The sequence below is a fragment of the Myotis nattereri genome, assembly GCF_964212035.1.
Source record: "Myotis nattereri genome assembly, chromosome: 2".
Taxonomy (NCBI): Eukaryota; Metazoa; Chordata; class Mammalia; order Chiroptera; family Vespertilionidae; genus Myotis; species Myotis nattereri.
In genome coordinates, this window is record NC_138076.1 from 152,732,359 (window position 1) to 152,749,893 (window position 17,535).

Here is a 17,535-nt window from a genome sequence, read left to right on the forward strand (position 1 = left end):
GTTGAGGAATATTCTTGTTTTTGTGCAAAGTACTTTTAAAAAATGGTTGTGGTGAAGGCTGCTTAATGGTTATATTCCAGGTGTGTTTACTGATGAATAGACTAGAAGAAACCTTTTTTGTTTTCTAAGTGTATAAAACTTTGCATAACTTGTATTGGTTGCCAGGGAACAGAAAATTTCTGGATTTTAACCATGACTACACCAATCATTTGTCATTATCCTAGGACTTTTGAGTAAGATTATGAAAATATCAGTAACAATAGTAAGTCAACAAGTAATTATTTAATGGACATCTGGGTGTCCAGCAAACATTTCCTGAATGTAAAGGAAGTACCTTGGATAAAGCAACATATTTGTATTAAAAAATTAAGGATTATAATTATTTATATTAATTTGGGTCAGCAAGTTTTGCTAATAATAAGGAAGCTTACATATTTAATAAATATGTTGCTTTATATCCAACTCACATCAGAATGCAGAGAAAAAGCAGGCAGTCATTGGCATTTTATTTCCAGTCTAACACACAGACTTCACCACACCGTTAAAAACAATTACACTTTAAAAAACTCTATGAAATCTGTCAAGTCCAGAAACACTAAATTTTTCCTTTTGGAGTTTTATATATTTCCCCAAATTGGGTGATATTCTCTCACTTCTGTTAGAAGTTTATGTCATCTCTATAAGACATTCGCTGCCCACACACCGCTAGATTCATCTTGCCAATGTTTCTCTGTTACCACTGTGAGCTAATTACTCCATATGTTTACAGTTAATAATCATGTTGATATGTTTCCTCTGCCCTACCCCTGTGCTGTTATGTCCTGGAGCTACTTTATTGTAGGTTAAACGTTGGTTTCTACTTTGCTCTCTCCCTTTCCCTTGACCTTTGCAATGCCAGAGGTCAGGGGTGAAATAAAACAGTATTTCCTATACAGCAAAACAGTGCCACTCAGGGTGGACTTTGATATAATTCTTCATGTTTTACCAGTTGGTACCAAACATTTACTGGCCCACAAAATGTTTTACCAGCTTGAAAGAGCCTAAGTAGGAAAATAAATCAGTGTTCTTTATGACTTAGGCAATGTAAATCACTAGGCTTCCCGAGTGAGCACAAGACGGACTATTTGCAAGTCTGATTTATAATGAACTATTTATTGCATTGGCCAAGGTGCCATGTAAAAGATGAGTGTTAGAGTGAGAATGCTCACCCCTCTTTCTCCTTCCTCCTTCTTCCTCAGCATGTCTAGACTAAAAGCCCCCAGTAAAAATGCCTTCTTTGAGAACACGATGCTGACTGCAATTCATCAACTTGCTTGTCCCCAAATGAAATCTCTCATTTTGCTCCAAACAATGTTTAGGTTGTCTGAAATATAAACATCCTTAAAACTGCCCTTGAAGTCTCTGTAAAAACATTCAACTTTTTTTTTTTTTTTTTTTGAAGGGGAGAAAAAAACCCCACAGAAACCTCTCCTGATAACCAAGGCTTACAGAGGTTTCTCCTCCCTGATACACACCACCCGCAGGAGATGTTATTTGCAGGTAAAAACTCTTATTTTGAAACAGATAGCTTTGTTTCCAATCTTTCAGAAACAGAACACTTGCCAATTCTCTCACTGGGAAGGGGACAGGGAATGGGTTTATACCTGTCTTAATTGCTAGAGGTGTAGCTTGCCAGGGCTGTCCAACAATGAGGAAACTGGGTGGAAAGGAAGGATAACTGTTGGGATTTTAAAAACCTGTTTTTATCCTGTGGGTAGGGCTCTGGTGAGGAAAAAAAAAATCTGAATAACATATAGGGATTCACTTCCAAACTCTGCTTAAAGCCTTAAAAGGGGGAAATCAAAACACATTAATATCTGATAAACCAGCAAAATTTTGTTAGAAGTCTGAGATAGAGTGAGACGTAGTCTTTATTTTTTTAAATCCTCACCTGAGGATACGTTGTTTTCATTGATTACAGAAGAGAGAAGAAGGGAGAGGGAGAAAGAGACAGAGAAACATCCATCCGTTGCCTCCCGTACACACCCTGACTGGGGACCGAATCCACAACCTGGGTATGTGCCCTGACTGGGAATCGAACACAAGACCCTTCTGTGCAGGAGGCAACTCTCTAATTAACTGAAGCCACCAGGCCAGGGCGAAATGTATTTTTATCAAAATAAAAACTAGAGAAACAAAGCTCCCTCAATCAAGGATGACAACCTGATACATTTATAGTGTTTTTTAAAATTAAAACAATGGTGACAGCAACAAAATCTACCACTATTTCCTACTGAAGTTAAGAATGTGACCCATGGAGCGGAGGATTCAACCACTTCAAATGGTTAAAACCTAGGAAATTAGTTAATTTTTATTTATTGCTGATTTTGTCACTTTAAGAATGAAAATATAGTAGAGTTCCTTAGTAAGCTTTTGTTTTTACTGGTTTTGGAATTTTTAAAAAACTTAATATGAATATTGCAGATTTTCCCCTTTAGATTTCTAAGAGACTCTAACTTTCCCATTGGGGATTATGCGGCACACTTGAGGTTTGCGGCTGATGGTACCTGGTGGATTGTCCAATCATACCCCGCCTCCCCCAGTAGAGTTCCCCTTAAAATTTTATTCCTCCCTAGACACATGTACTTACATACAGAAACACAAATGAGCATCTAAATTTTGAGATCTGTCATAATCCTGAATTTGTCTCCTCAGAGTGAATTTTGTCACTCTGTATCCCCATCTCAGGATGTGGCATTCTGGAAGCTCAGGGGAGGTTCCAGCATTTGAGGGATTTACCAGCCTTCACAATAGAGCCATTGTAATTCTGGATACACGTGATGTACCGGGAAGGTGATTCTGACTGCTTTAGTCCTAAAGATAGGATGTAGCAATTACTAAAAAATTTCCCCCTAGTTTAAAAACATCCTTATTTTAAAACAAGCAATAAAAACACTTGCGGTAAAAAGGATAGTAGTTTTAAATGAATTAGAATTTTAGAATTTTCAAGAATATCCACCTCTGGAAATAAAAACTCACACCTAGCACCCAAAAATAAGTCACAATATAACAACGCTCTCTCTCAAAATGTTCTTGATAGTAAGGGAAGCAGTGTTGTTATCCCATTCCAAAGGTGGATAAATAGGGTACAGAGAGATTAGTTTGCCCGGTGATGGGGCTAGAGAGCAAAACCCCATTCTCCTTATACACTGCTGAGTCCTTTCCTTTAGCTGTAAAATATTTACTTGTGCTAAAATCTTCACCACCTCACAACAGGATCTAAACGTAACCCCTCAAATACTGTTGATGAAGAAAGGATACGAGCCTGAGGTAATCCAGACTGCCACATGGGAAAGCCATCTGGGAGGGTCTTTTTGAAAGAAACAGATGAAAAAGGAAGAGATTCTTTCGAATGCAGTGTAAAATTTACATTATCCTCCATGAACTTCCATGTAGTCCCCGTGTTTATACAATTCATCACTGTGTCCTCAGGCAATGTAGATTAAGAAGCCCAATGAGCTCATGCTCTTTTTCCTCCCCCCGTTTCTGAGTCTGAACTCTCCTTTCAAGGGCAGATCTGAAGCAGGGTCTGTGAGAAAGCTGACCGGTCAGTGAAGACCAGCTCGGCCCAGCTGTGGCTTCTCGGGTATCCCGGATTGCCTGGGGAAGACATTTTATTATTTCACTTTTATCGCTGTGTTGCTGCCCAATTGCAATCAGTGTCAGCAGTCTCCACCTGTGACTGACTTGTTTCTGTCTCTCCACTTTTGAAAATGTCATTCATCTCTTCTGTAAGATCTTCCTAGCTCTCCCCTAATTAGTCTCCATTTTCCGTTTGTAACGCAACAACAAGATCAAAACTCTTCCGGGAATCATCCCCATGTGGCGTTTTGCATCCCCCACGTACCTCATCAACGTTGATATTCTGTGTTTCAAATGTTCACACCTTGTGTCGTGTGTGTTTGCTGAGCACTCTCATCCCTGCTGCACACTGCAATCACTGGGTGAGTCCATAAAAAACACTGACGCCGGAGTCAGACCCAATAATCAGAGCCACGGCAGGGTGGGGCCGTTGGTGTGTTTAACAACTTGCTCTCCAGGAATAAAAAGTCCTGATTTGTAGCATTTATCAATTTCCATGGTACAAGTACTTCCAATGTAGTGGATTTCAAGCTACCAACTTGTCGTTGCGGAATGTAGAGCATGGAAGAGAGGTTTACAATTGGTTCCAGCACACACCGCACACCACATGAGGTGTATATACCATTTATATGGTGACATGTAAATGTATATGGTATATACATGGTGATAGATATATATATATATATATATCATACACACACACCCATAGGCCCTTTTATCGTGGTTTTCCTTTCTGTGGTTTCAGTTACCTGCAGTCAAACTTAGCCCTAATATAGTAAATGGAAAATTTCAGAAATAAACTAAGTTTTAAATTGTGTGCTGCTCTGAGAGCGTGATGAAATCTTGTGCTGTCCTACTCCATCCTGCCTGGGACGTGAATCATCCCTTTGTCCAAAATATCCTCTCCTTCTTTCCCCGCTTAGTCACGTAGTAGCCATCAATATTATTGAAATGGTCATTTTATTATAATATCCTATACTAGAGGCCTGGTGCACGAAATTTCTGCACTTGGGGGTGGGATCCCTCAGCCCAGATTGCAAGAGGGTGCAGGCCAGGCTGAGGGACCCCACCGGTGCATGACCAGGGCCAGAGAGGGACGTGGGAGGTTGGCCAGCCGAGGAAGGACCACGGGAGGGCTCCAGGGTGTGTCCAGCCCTTCTTGCTCAGTCCCAATCGACTGGACCCCAGCAGCAAGCTAATCTACCAGTCAGAGCATCTGTCCCCTGGTGTTCAGTGCATGTCATAGTGACTGGTCGACTGTCTGCCCTCTGGTGGTCAGTGCACGTCATAGCGAGCAGTTGAGTGGCCTTAGCATATCATTAGCATATTATGCGTTGGTTGAATGGATGACTGGACACTTAGCATATTAGGCTTTTATTATATAGGATAATAAAAGGGCAATATGCAAATCAACTGAATGGTGGAACGAACGGTTGCCATGATGCGTACTGACCACCAGGAGGCAGTCGCTCAAGGCAGGAGCTGCTACCCCCTGGTGGTCAGTGCGCTCCCACAGGGGGAGTGCCACTCAGCCAGAAGCCCTGAGCTGGGCTCATGGCCAGTGAGCACAGCAGCAGTGGCAGGAGCCTCTCCCACCTCTGTGGCAGTCAGTTGGACATCTCCTAAGGGCTCCAGGACTGCGAGAGGGTGCAGGCAGGGATGAGGGACTCCCCACCCCAGGGCACAAATCTCATGCACCGGGCCTCTAGTATTGTTATAATTGTGTATTTATAATTCATTAATCTCTTACTGTGCCTAATTTATACATTAAACTTTATCATGGGTATCTATATATCCTATCTAATAAAAGAGAAACATGGTAATTAGTGTACATCCGCTACCCTTCCCACTGGCTAATCAGCGAGATATGCAAATTAACTGCCAGCCAAGATGGCGGCCGACAGCCAGGCAGCTTGAAGCTAACATGAGGCTTGCTTGCTTCAGTGATGGAGGAAACCAACATTCCCTGCCTGCCTTGCCAGCCTCTGAGCTTGCAGTTTGAAACATTGTTAAAAATATAGAAGCTAAACAAAACCCCAGAAACCTGCTTTTAGCCCGCCAGCATCTCAGAGCTGGAGTTGATACAGTGTTTTGATTATAGAACCCAAACAAACCAGATACCTGCTTTCAGCAGCAGAGGCCTCAGAGCTGGAGCCAGAGCTAAAGCTGGCCCAGAATAAAAAAAGAAAAAGAAAAAAAGGAGCAGTTGGGAGCTTCAGTCACCCACCAGCCTGAAAACAGCCCTCAGCCCCTCACCCAGACTGGCCAGGCACTCCAGTGGGACCACCACCCTGAAGGGTGTGTGATCAGCTGCAAACAGCCATCATCCCCTCACTCAGGCTGGCCAGGCACCCCAGTGGGGACCCCCTTCAGAGCAAACCAACTGGCCCCCACCCGTGCACCAGGCCTCTATCCTATATAGTAAAAGGGTAATATGCCTCCCAGCACCGGGATCAGCGTGACAGGGAGCAGCGTCCAAACCCACTGATCACCCTGCGGCTCTGTGTGTGACAGGGGGCGGGGCCACAACCTCCCTATCTGCCCTGCTCTGTTCGTGACAGGGGAAGGCGCCCCAATCCCCTGATCAGCCCTGCTCTGTGCCTGATAGGGGGGAGCTCCCCAACCCCCGATCACCCTGTGGCTCTGTGTGTGACAAGGTGCGGCGCCCCAACCCCCCGCCACGGGCCCTGCTCTGTGTATGACGGGGTAGAGCCATAACCTCCCCATCGGCCCTGCCCTGAGTGTGATAGTGGCAGCGCCCCAACCCCCTGATCGGCCCTGCTCTCTGGGTGATAGAGGGCAGTGCCCCAACCCCCTGATCGGCCCTGCTCTGTGGGTGATAGAGGGCGGCGCCCCAACCCCCTGATCCGCCCTGCTCTGTGCGTGACGGGAGCAACGCCCCAACCCCCCAATCGGCCCTACCCTAAGCGTGACTGAGGGTGGCATCGCAACCTCCCGATCCGCCCTGCTCTGTGCATGACAGGGGGCGGCGCCCCAACTCCCCAATCAGCCCTGCTCTGAGCCCGACCAGGGGCTGCACCTAGGGATTGGGCTTGCCCTCTGCCAGCCGGGAGCAGGCCTAAGCCTGCAGGTTGTTATCTCCTGAGGGGTCCCAGACTGTGAGAGGGCACAGCCTGGGCTGAGGGACCCCTCCTCCCCCCTGAGTGCAGAAATTTTTGTGCACCGGGCCTCTAGTATATATATAAAAGCCAAAGCGACCGTTACGACCAAACCACGAGAATGACCAGTTGACCAGTCATTATGACATGCACTGACCACCAGGGGGCAAACGCTCAACGCAGGAGAAGTCCCCTTGGTGATCAGTGTGCTCCCATAGCCAACCTCTCGTAAGCTGGCCAACCTCCTGCAGTCCCTCCCCATGGTCCCTCCCCCTGGCCAGCCATGACTGGCCCTGATTGGGACTGGGCGAGATGGCCCCAATCAGCCCTGATCGCCCGCGAGACCAAAGGACCCCACCCGTGCACGAATTCGTGCACCAGGCCTCTAGTGTATATATAAGAGGAAACATAGTGCAAGTATATAATAGGGTTCAATACTACCCCAGTTTCAGGTGCCCACTGGTGGTCTTTTTTAAATTTAATACTAGAGGCCAGCCAGTGCACAAAACTGCCCCCTGGTGGTCAGTGAGTATCATAGTGACCAGTGGTTCGCTGTTTGGTCAACTGCATATTAGGCTTTATTATCAAGGATATTTTTATTGATATCAGGAAGAGGAAGGGAGAGAGAGAAACATCAATGATGAGAGAGAATCATTGATCAGCTGCCTTCCGTACACCCCACACTGGGGATCGAGCCTGCAACCTGGGCATGTGCCCTGACTGGGAATCAAACCTATGACCTCCTGGTTCATAGGTCAATGCTCAACCACTGAGCCACACTGGCCGGGCCACTGGTGGTCTTGGTACGTATCCCCTGCAGATAAGGGGAATCTACTGTGTGTATGTGTATAATCACTAGGTTATTCTACTATGCAGACGAGGTTAAGAACCTCTGAACTAGATTACACATTTCTTAGGTACAGTGACTTGTTTTCGTTTGCTATATCTTTCCTGCAACACCAAGAATAGCAACTGAATCGATGTTGCCAAGAGACCACATAGGGGTATTAAGCTATGGTTCACAGCCTATGATGCAACAGTGAACACTGCAGTATCCTTTGACTCAAATGCACAGAAATATAAATTCACTTTCTCTTCATTTTCTTACTGATAAAGGGTGAGAGGCTCAATATATTTGGTATGTCCTACTTAAAATGTCAAGTTTTTATTTCATTGTGTTTAATATTGTGTACAAATACTCAAACACTCGGTATTTTTTTGTGTGTGCTTCCTAATACTTTCACCTTCTAGGTATGGGAGCAGCCATGAGAATGATTTTTTTTTCCATGGTAACTCTACTTTTATTCTACTTAAAGCACATGTGCAATTATTTGGATATATATTTTCTACATGCTTACACATATTTAGAAGCTTCAATTCTCTTCTAAGCAGCATTCTTAAAAAAAAAACAGTAAACTGCCTGGCCAGTGTTACTCAGTGGTTGAGTGTTGACCTATGAATCAGGAGGTCACTGTTCGATTCCCTGTCAGGGCATGTGCCCAGGTTGCGGGCTCAATTTCCCAGTGTGGGGTGTGCAGGAGGGAGCTGATCAATGATTCTCTCTCATCGATATTTCTTTCTCTCTCTCCCTCTCCTTTCTTCTCTGACATCAATAAAAATATTAATGAAATAAAAGAAAAACAGTAAACACATAATATTATGTGGGTGATCTTTCCCAGGCAAGTTGACATTGTCCTAAGAGAATAGGGGCAAGATACATTTTTGCAACCTCTAGGAAAAAGAGTCCATAGATTTTGTTTTTATCCTCACCTCAGAATATATTTTTTGATTTTAGAGAGAGAGGAAGGGGGGGGGGGGAGAGAGAGAGAGAGAGAGAGAGAGAGAGAGAGAGAGAGAGAGAGAAAGAGAAACATCTACCAGTTTTTTCCCGTGCTGGCTCTGAGTGGGGATCAAACCAACAGGACGATGGTCCATCCAACTAAGCCACCTGGCCAGGGCCCGTATATATTTTAAATTACGTGACAGAGATCTACGAAGAACTTGGTAACCCATGATGCTACTTAATAACTTACTTTAGCTAGTTCTGCATGACACACCTGGATCTCCTGACCTTCTCCTTAAGCCCAGAAGGGGAGAGCAGCAGGACAGCCTTATACATTAATAACAGCTCACATACTGGGCAATATATTAATTTATCCTTCAGTTTTGCTTTCTTCAAGATATACTTCCTCAATAAGTATGATTCTTATGTTTCCAAGTATGGATTACAGTCAGGACAAGGAATTCTAGTCATAGGGGACAAGAGAAGGAAAGCTGGTTCTTCATATTGATGTATCCCGAGACTTCAGAGACTATGACTCAGTCATCGAAGCAAGACCTGAGAATCATCAATCTGCAAAACCAGTGTAACTTAATTTCCCAGTTTCCCCTGGGGGGCATTTGGGGATCATTTAATGTTATGTATTGTTCAACAAACAGATACGTTTCCAGTCATGAATCATGAAATATTTTGCAGCTAATAAGTCCCACATCAAGTCAATGGAACATGGGTAGTTAGGTGGAAAGAACACAATTAGATGTTTAAGGATGGATAAAACACATGCAATTTGATATGTTTTATACACAAGGCACTGAAATAAACACTTTATTTTTAAACCTTTGCCTGGTGCACTTAAGCAAAGGTCTTGATTGTGTAGGGTTTTTAATGACAATCTCCGACTGTGCATTTCTGACGTTTTCTGAAGGACACAACAAACTGTCAAGAATACCACAATGTTGATGTAATCCAACCAGTAAACTATGAATTAAAGGTTTAATTTGGGGACTTGTTTTTCACTTTACTTTTTATATTAATTGGGAGGAAAACTCATAATGACCATCTCTTACCTGAGCAGGCTTCTTCTGAACAACTTGTTGTGGCTAAAAAAGAACAACAACAACAAAAAGAACTGTTATAGTTTAAGAGAAAACATATGTAATGAAAAAAAATTATACATTATTTTAAACATAGACATGCCTCTGCAAATAATGATAAAAATGTTAAGATTCAAAAGGTTTCTTTATTCATGGTCTCTATATGTTAAGGAAATAAAATGCAGGTTATCTCTTTTAAAACAATTCTCAATTAAAGTCTGGCATGCATACCAGCTATATCAAAATGAACTTATTTCATTTACTTTGTTTTTTTTTTTGTTGCTGTTTTTTGTCTGAATACCATAACACTTGAGGAGGAAACGGGCCTAATTTGTTAATATTTTTTTTAAAGAGCTTTATTGAGATTTAATGCACATACCATAAAATTCACACATATGCAGTGTATAATGAAAAGTTTTTAGTATATTCACAGGATTTCACAATCATCATCACAATCTAATCTTAGAATATTTTCATCTCATCTAAAAGAAACCTCATACACTTTATCAGCCACTCCCCATTTCTTCTTGCCTCCCTAGCCACCTTCCCATCCCTAACTCACCACTAACCTACTTTCTGGCTCTATAAATTTGCCTTCGTGTAAATGGAAGCATGCAATAAATGGTATTTTGTGGTCTGGAAGCTTTCACTTAGCATGTTTACTAGGATTGTCCATGTTGCAGCATGTTATCAGTGGTTCTTCCTTTGCATTGCCAAATAATATTTCATTGTATGAACATACTACATTTTGTTTACCCATCCACGAGTTGATGGACATTTGGGTTGTTCCCACCTTTTGGCTATCATAAATAATGCTATGAACATATGTATATATAAGTTATAATGTGGATACATGTTCATTTCTCTTAAAAATGTACATATATATTTAGGAGCGGAATTTCTGAGTCACACAGGTAACTATGCTGAACTTTTTGAAGAACTGCCAGGTAGTTTTCTAAAGCAGTGGCACTATTTCACATTCCTACCAGCAATACATTAGGGTTCCGATTTCTCTAAAACGTGTCACTGTCTGCCTTTTAAACATCCTACGGGTGTAAAATTGAATATCATTGTTGTTCTGATTTGAATTTCTCTAATGACTAATGTTGTTGAGCATCTCTTCATGTGCTTATTATCCATTTGAATATCGTCTTTAAAGAAATAGCTATTCAAATCTTTTGCTCATTTTAAAATTTGTCTTTTCATATTGAGTTGTAAGAGTTCTTTATACGTTCTGGGTACAAGTCTCATCAGAATATGGGTGGGTTTGTTCACTTTCTTGATGGTGTCACTTGCAAGTACCATCTATACCAATGTCTTATCCTGTTTAATAAAAGGCTAATATGCAAATAGACCGAACACAGAACAACCGAACAACTGGTTGCTATGATGTGCGCTAACCACCAGGAGGCAGAGCATGGAACTTGGCAGGCGTCAGCCGCGGTGGGATGGTGGAGCAGGTGAGCGGGGACACCAAACCAAGGCTGGTCGCTGTCATTGGGGTGAGCCTCTGGTGGTTACTGTAAATTCTTTGCTTCCATGCACCGCGGTCCCACCCATTGCTCACACCCGCAGCCGGTGCCACAGCTGCTGCTTGCACCTGCTGCTGGTGCCTGGCACCAGCTTGAATCACCCCTGAGGGCTTCTCCACCTCCTCCTGCTCCTGAGGGGCAATCGGGGCAGTAGCTGCTGCTCACATCCACTGACAGTGCCGGCCCCACTTGCACCCACTGCTGGTGCTGGCCCCAAGCACTCCGCGCCACCAGCGGGTGCGAGTGGGGCGGGTGCTGTTAGCATGTGGGAGCTGCAGTGGCGGGAGTGGGAGCGGGGCTGCCAGCAGACAGGGGACCAGGGGCCAGGAGGGAGTATGAAGGATGGGCCGAGACCCGCCCCTGTGCCCACCACAGCCTTGTGGCCCACAGTTCTTTTCAAGATGCACGAATTTGTGCACTGGGCCCCTAGTTTATATATATCTATTTAATTCTTATGTCTGTATCTATCTTTATCTATTTAATTCTGTTTGCACAGCAAAACTCTTCACTTTTAAGTCAAACACCTGAGGGAAGTTTTCTACCCAGCCTAAATTAATTTCCCAAGAATTAGAGTATTAGAAAAATATTTGTTATACTTTGTATTGTAAAAGGCGGACTGGAAGCCCCCACTTTCCGATGGAGTCCTTCCAGTACTCACCCTCCTTTCTGAAGCCCATAAGTCTCCCTTGTTCAGTCTATATGTCGCTGAGATTTGAGAATACCATTGAGCCACTCTGATGTGGAGAGTGACATGCTGTCATGGTTCCCAGGGGAAAAAATTTGCTACAGTTCTCCCAAGTAACAGAAGTTAGAACACATGCACGATGTCGTGGAAGGAAGGGACAGGGTGACTATTCATTTTTCTTCCTCTCGGAATTTCTGTGATGCTGTATATTTTATTGCTGCCGTATTAAACGTATACAAAAAATCATCAGAACCTTATTTTTCTAAGATGAACAAATTAAACAAAAAAGACATGCAAAATGCTTTTGTGCCCTGAAAAAAAGTTCTTTCCTTTGACGTTAAATCATAGCAGAGCTGACATGACAAAAGCCCAGGCTTCGAGATGATGTTTTCTCCAGGTGGAATGAACCAAGGACAAGGAGGACTTCTTGCCTTTGGGGATTGGCAAGTGTGCGCTAAGAGAGAAGTGTTCATTTCAAAAGAATCAAAAGAATCCTTTGTCAGAACACACCGCTCTTCTTCCTCTCTTTCTTCCTGCCGTCCCACCTGTGCACACTTACTCCCAAACTGCTTCAAATCCGCACGCATTCCTGCAGGCTGACAGCTTCCTACTGCTCGGGGCCCCCTCCTTTCTTGGCTGAGGATCCTGCATTCACGTGACTCCTGCACACTGCGGACTCAATGAAATCCTCCGCCAGGGCTGCCAGCTCCCCCAATTTTCCATGAATTAGGTCCTGACACTTCAATGAGGGGAAAGACAATGTCTGAAACGCTCCCAGCCCTGGCGCCCGGCCTAGTGCGCGTCACACAACTTCCACCAGCTGCCCGCCCTTCCACATGGCACTTCACCAAACAAACAGACCCTTGAAGGCTCTCAATGCTGCTCAGGGTGACGGCTGCCAGGATGTTTTCCCAGCCTCTGGCACCCACTGGCTCCAGACTGCGCCGGGAAAGTTTTCTGTTGTTGTTATTTTGTTTTTATTTTTTTATGAATGGCTCTGGGAGAAAAATGCAGACGGAAGCACAATACTGCTGCCATTCATAAAAAGGGAAAGGAAACGCGCGGCTGTCTGGAAATCTTCTGGGATAAGAGCAAGCGGCAAGACGCTCGTCTCCCTGGAGGCATCTCCTGGCCCAGAACTGGATGTTGTTACCCAGAAACCAGTTGCCCCTCAGGGCTCCCATCATTACAAACATGGCTGATCACTATATATTTTATACAAAGAACCAAAGAATATCCATCATGCATGTTAATCTTTACTGTGGTTAGCAGTGTATTATCCCGCACCCTAAAAAAAAAAATGAGGAATATTTTGCACATGCATTTCCCACATAAAAGCTTAAAATCCTTTCCGTTTTTAACACCAGCCCCCTTGTGACTGGAAGAGGCCAGGCCTTCATATGTCCATTTGCTCACAGGGAAACTAAGGCACAGGGAATTGAAACAATTTCCCCAAGACTGTCTTCTAAACCCAGGTCTTCTAATGCTCTTCATCCTCTGAATAATGCTCTGAGGAAACTCATTCACATCCTTAAAACAAAAAACAAAAACGTCGAATCTGATCCAATCCAGGGGTATAGGGACTCCTCCTGGCCTTGCTTTCCACCTCTGGATTCTCCTCCTCCCCTGGGTCTCAGGGCGCCTGCTGCCATCGCAGCTCGGGGAGCCTGCTCCCTCAGCGAAGCCGGCTCTGCTCCTCCCGGGGGCTTGCAGACAAAAAGTGAACCCACGAGGACAAGAGTCAGGCCCACAGATCCCGACCCCCTTGGAGACTCTTCCTCAGTTATTGATTGTGGAGAGTCTGAGGACATCCCTTTTAAAGGCGTGGCTTTCATAACAACCATTCTACTGAATGGAGAGCAAAGCCCACCCAGTTGCTTATTGAGACAATTCTGAAGATTCCGTTTCTAATAGGTTGGTGCACATGGTAGGTTTGTAGAATTTGGGCACTTTGTCGACGTGGCACGCGAAACTCACAGAGCACTGAGACGTTGCATTCCAGATATTAAGAGATTGTTACACTTTTCAGAAGCCTGTCATGAAAACCTCTCCTTTTAGAAGTTGCGTTTAAACTTCTAAAATACAATGGGCGAAAGAGAGCCTCCTCCCAGGACAAAACATCAACAACAACAAAGGACTCTGAAGAAATGCTTTGGATTAATATAGTGTTAAGCGAAAACTCCGAGGAGAACTAACCCTGTCAATCAAATGTAGATTAAGAAAGGCCCTCTCAAACCACAGGGACGTGTAGTTTGCTGCAGGTTAATCCTTAGCCAAATTCAAAGTATAATCTTTAAACAAATAAATATTATTGCCTGCAAATAGCTTAGGATATGGCATGCTAAGAAAGTGCAAAGGATACCAAAAACAGAAAGACCGTTTTATTATTATTATTACTTCTGAAACCATACAGCAAACCAGATTTCTCTAAATGAAAGGGGACATGTTATTGCATTTTTAAGGTCCACAGACTACTCTGTTTTTTTTTTTCAGATTTTGTAGAAAGACACTTTTGCAGGAAGTGGTCTGCCACCCCATCTGTTTCAGAATGATTAAGGGGCTCCCCATGCCTCCCGGGAGTCCAACCTATGGTTCCTGGGAGTCTAGGTATTTCAAAGCTGTTGCTTAGACAGCTAAGCCACCCCTTCTAGTAGGAATTTAAAGAAAATCCTTCATAACAAAGGGTCTAGACATTATTAGCTCATTTGACTACTAATCTCAACATGAAATGAAAGGAGGCTTGAACTGGGCTTATCAACTTAAGTTTTTAAAAATGAGGTACAATGTGCAGTAAAGTGAGGATGGTCATTATGCAAAGGTCTTAAGTTGACCTGTGAAAGAAAGCAGCCCTTCGTTTGGATCTCTGTTCTCAGCAGAAGTTTAACCTAATTACATCCTGTGTTTGGCAGCCAGTAGTAGGCAGTTTTGCTCACTCTGCTTCAAAATCATAAGACCATCATTGAATCAAGAAGTACTGTGCCCTAAGACAACCTTTGTCCATGTGATTGCTTTTCATTCTCACAGCAGCAGAGAGTAAGAAAGGCCCCTAGCTATTTACTAGAGAAGAATATAAAAACCCTCATTTCTTCCAGGGGATATGAAAAGCCCCTAAAATGTAACTCTCATTTCTTATTTCTAAACTCGCTCACCAAATAAATAACATCTCACAAGATAAGCTCAGTTACTTTTGAAATTAAATATGGTAGCAAACTAAAAATATTTGCTAAAACGATACTTGTTTTTAAACTCCCAAAGGTGTTCTTTACGCTGAAGCCAGCACATTGAATTAGTGGGGCTTAGGATTATGTTTGTACCCACACAAGTGCACACAGCTTCACCTTCTGCCTCAACTCACTGGTGAGTGTATCTCCACCGCTTGATGAAAATTTCAATAAATGCATCGATCTATTGCTCAATTACTTCAACTGCTCTCTGGCCCAGATTGATTAATTATTTATAGTGCAAAAAGTATCAAACAAACTGCATAAGTAGACACAGCTCAGATTCAAGACAGGTAATTGTCCATCTCTATATAAACCCTCCATAGATGGCCAGGCACCACGAAGGCCAGCAGCTTCATGTCTGCGGTGTGCATACTGACAGGAGTGCTTTTTGACTTGTGGTCTGAACAACATCCTTTTTACCCTTTGTCCCAAGGAGTTTAAAGGCTCAACAGGTAATCTGTATATCACCACTGGCTAAGACTGACTTTCATTTATGTGTGGAGAAATATGCTTTTCACTCTCTGAAGTTTCACAGTGCTGCTCTGAACATATTTTCTTTGTGACATTAACCCAACTGAAGGGAGGTTACCATCATCAAGAATGGAAATCCTTCCCTGCTTTTCGTAAAATGATGTGCTCAACACACTTATCATGGCATTCTGGACTTATAATTTTAAAGCTTCAATATTCTAGAATATCAAGAGTTATAACTGGGTACCTTTAACAAATAAATTTTATGCTCTGTAGGCTTTGAACCACTTTTTAAAAATATGTTTTTATTGATTTCATAGAGGAAGGGAGAGAGAAATAGAAACATCAATGATGAGAGAGAATCATTCATTGATCGGCTGCCTCCTGCAGGCCCCCTACTGGGGATGGAGACTGCAACCCAGGCATGTGCCCTGACCGGGAATCGAACCATGACCTCCTGGTTCATAGGTTCATACTCAATCACTGATCCACACTGGCCAGGCTGAACCACTTTTTAAAAAACATAAGAACCTCTTCCTCTTCTTTTCCAAATCAGATCTTAGGTGGAATCCTACAATAGGAAGCAGACAAAATGGTACTTCTGATTGGAACACCAATGCTCCAACACATTCCTTGCCCTTCAGTGGAACACCACGAGGTCTAGGGAAGGTCACGTAAAAGTCTCTGATCTCTAGATGGAAATCCTCCATCAGACTTGTATCTCATCAGGGTTGGTGGAGGCAGAGCCTCTTCACAGCATTAATTCAGTGTGACTTATACTGTTAGATCGAACCACCATATGAGCTGGAATTTTTGTCAGTCAAAACCAGTCAAACAGCAATAATATCATATGGTTTAACCTAATACATTTGGCCTAAGGTAAGGTGATGGTTTTTGCTAATTTAGCTACATTGTTCTTAGGTTATGTTAACCAACAGACTTTTGTACTTCCTGTGCACCTAGGTCCTGCTCTCAATTCCACCTTTGGTCCTTTCCTTTACACCTATTTTGCCAAAGGAAGCCAGACTCTGTGGTGAAAGGAGGGATTTGCTCATACCACAGATGAGGTTCTAGTTTTTTCATTTCTCCTGCAGCCTTTCTTCAAGAACATCACGGCTATCTTTTTGACCAGCCAGGTAACTTCTCATACCCATTTCAAGCCCTCCTGAACTCTACCTCTTCACTGAAACTGGATGGCTCCAATAATCTGCATATAACAATCCTTGATGGCTACTCAAAAAAGCTTCGGAATGAAAACTGTGACTTCTAAGTCAATCTATAATAATAAAAGCATAATATGCTAATTAGACCAGACAGCCGAATGACCTTCTGGACGTCATTCTGGACGTCCTTTCGGACAAAGCTGAGGTAGCAGAGGCTGCGGCAGAGGCAGTTAGGGGTGAACAGGCAGGCAGAGTGGTTAAGGGCAATCAGGAAGGCAGGCAAAGTGGTTAGGGGCCATCAGGCAGGCAGGCAGGCCAGCGGTTAGGAGCTAGTGGTCCTGGATTGTGAGAGAGATGTCTGACTGCCGGTTTAGGACCGATCTTGATCCCTGTGGGATCAGTCCTAAACCGGCAGTCGGACATCCCCCGAGGGGTCCCGGATTGTGAGAGGGTGCAGGCCAGGCTGAGAGGGTCCCCCTCACTTGCACAAATTTCATTCACTGGGCCTCTAATTTAAAATAAATAGTCAGCTCTCAGTTACTGACACCGATACAAGGGAGTTGAGTTCAGGATATTCTCTAACACCAAGTGGTCAAAAAATTATTTGACTTACCTAAGAAATATTTTGGGTAACTGAAGAGAAAGGTGTACCTGAAGTCTGAAGAATTTATATCAGATCAAGTGTTGGTCAACCATGTGAGTATGAGACTCAGTTGTCACTAATACAAATCTCATCCCTTTTGCAGATACCCCTCTCACTGGGCTGAAAGTGTTCCTATTTAATAGCTTCCTCAATTAAGAACGACCCTGCCCCCTGGTTGTGGGAGGCCTTGGAAAAGAGGAGAA

The 17,535-nt window shown here is 43.5% G+C and overlaps 1 protein-coding gene across 2 annotated transcripts in view; it reads right to left on the reverse strand.

The window, feature by feature from the left end:
- Positions 1-17,535, reverse strand: part of HMGA2 (high mobility group AT-hook 2) — a gene marked incomplete at both ends in the record, with an annotated part of 137,953 nt that overhangs the window by 5,990 nt on the left and 114,428 nt on the right. For both annotated transcript variants that reach the window (XM_081082300.1, XM_081082299.1), the window contains one exon: positions 9,588-9,620. In XM_081082300.1, coding sequence (XP_080938426.1) covers positions 9,588-9,620 — 33 coding nt within the window. The remainder of the gene's footprint in view (positions 1-9,587; positions 9,621-17,535) is intronic.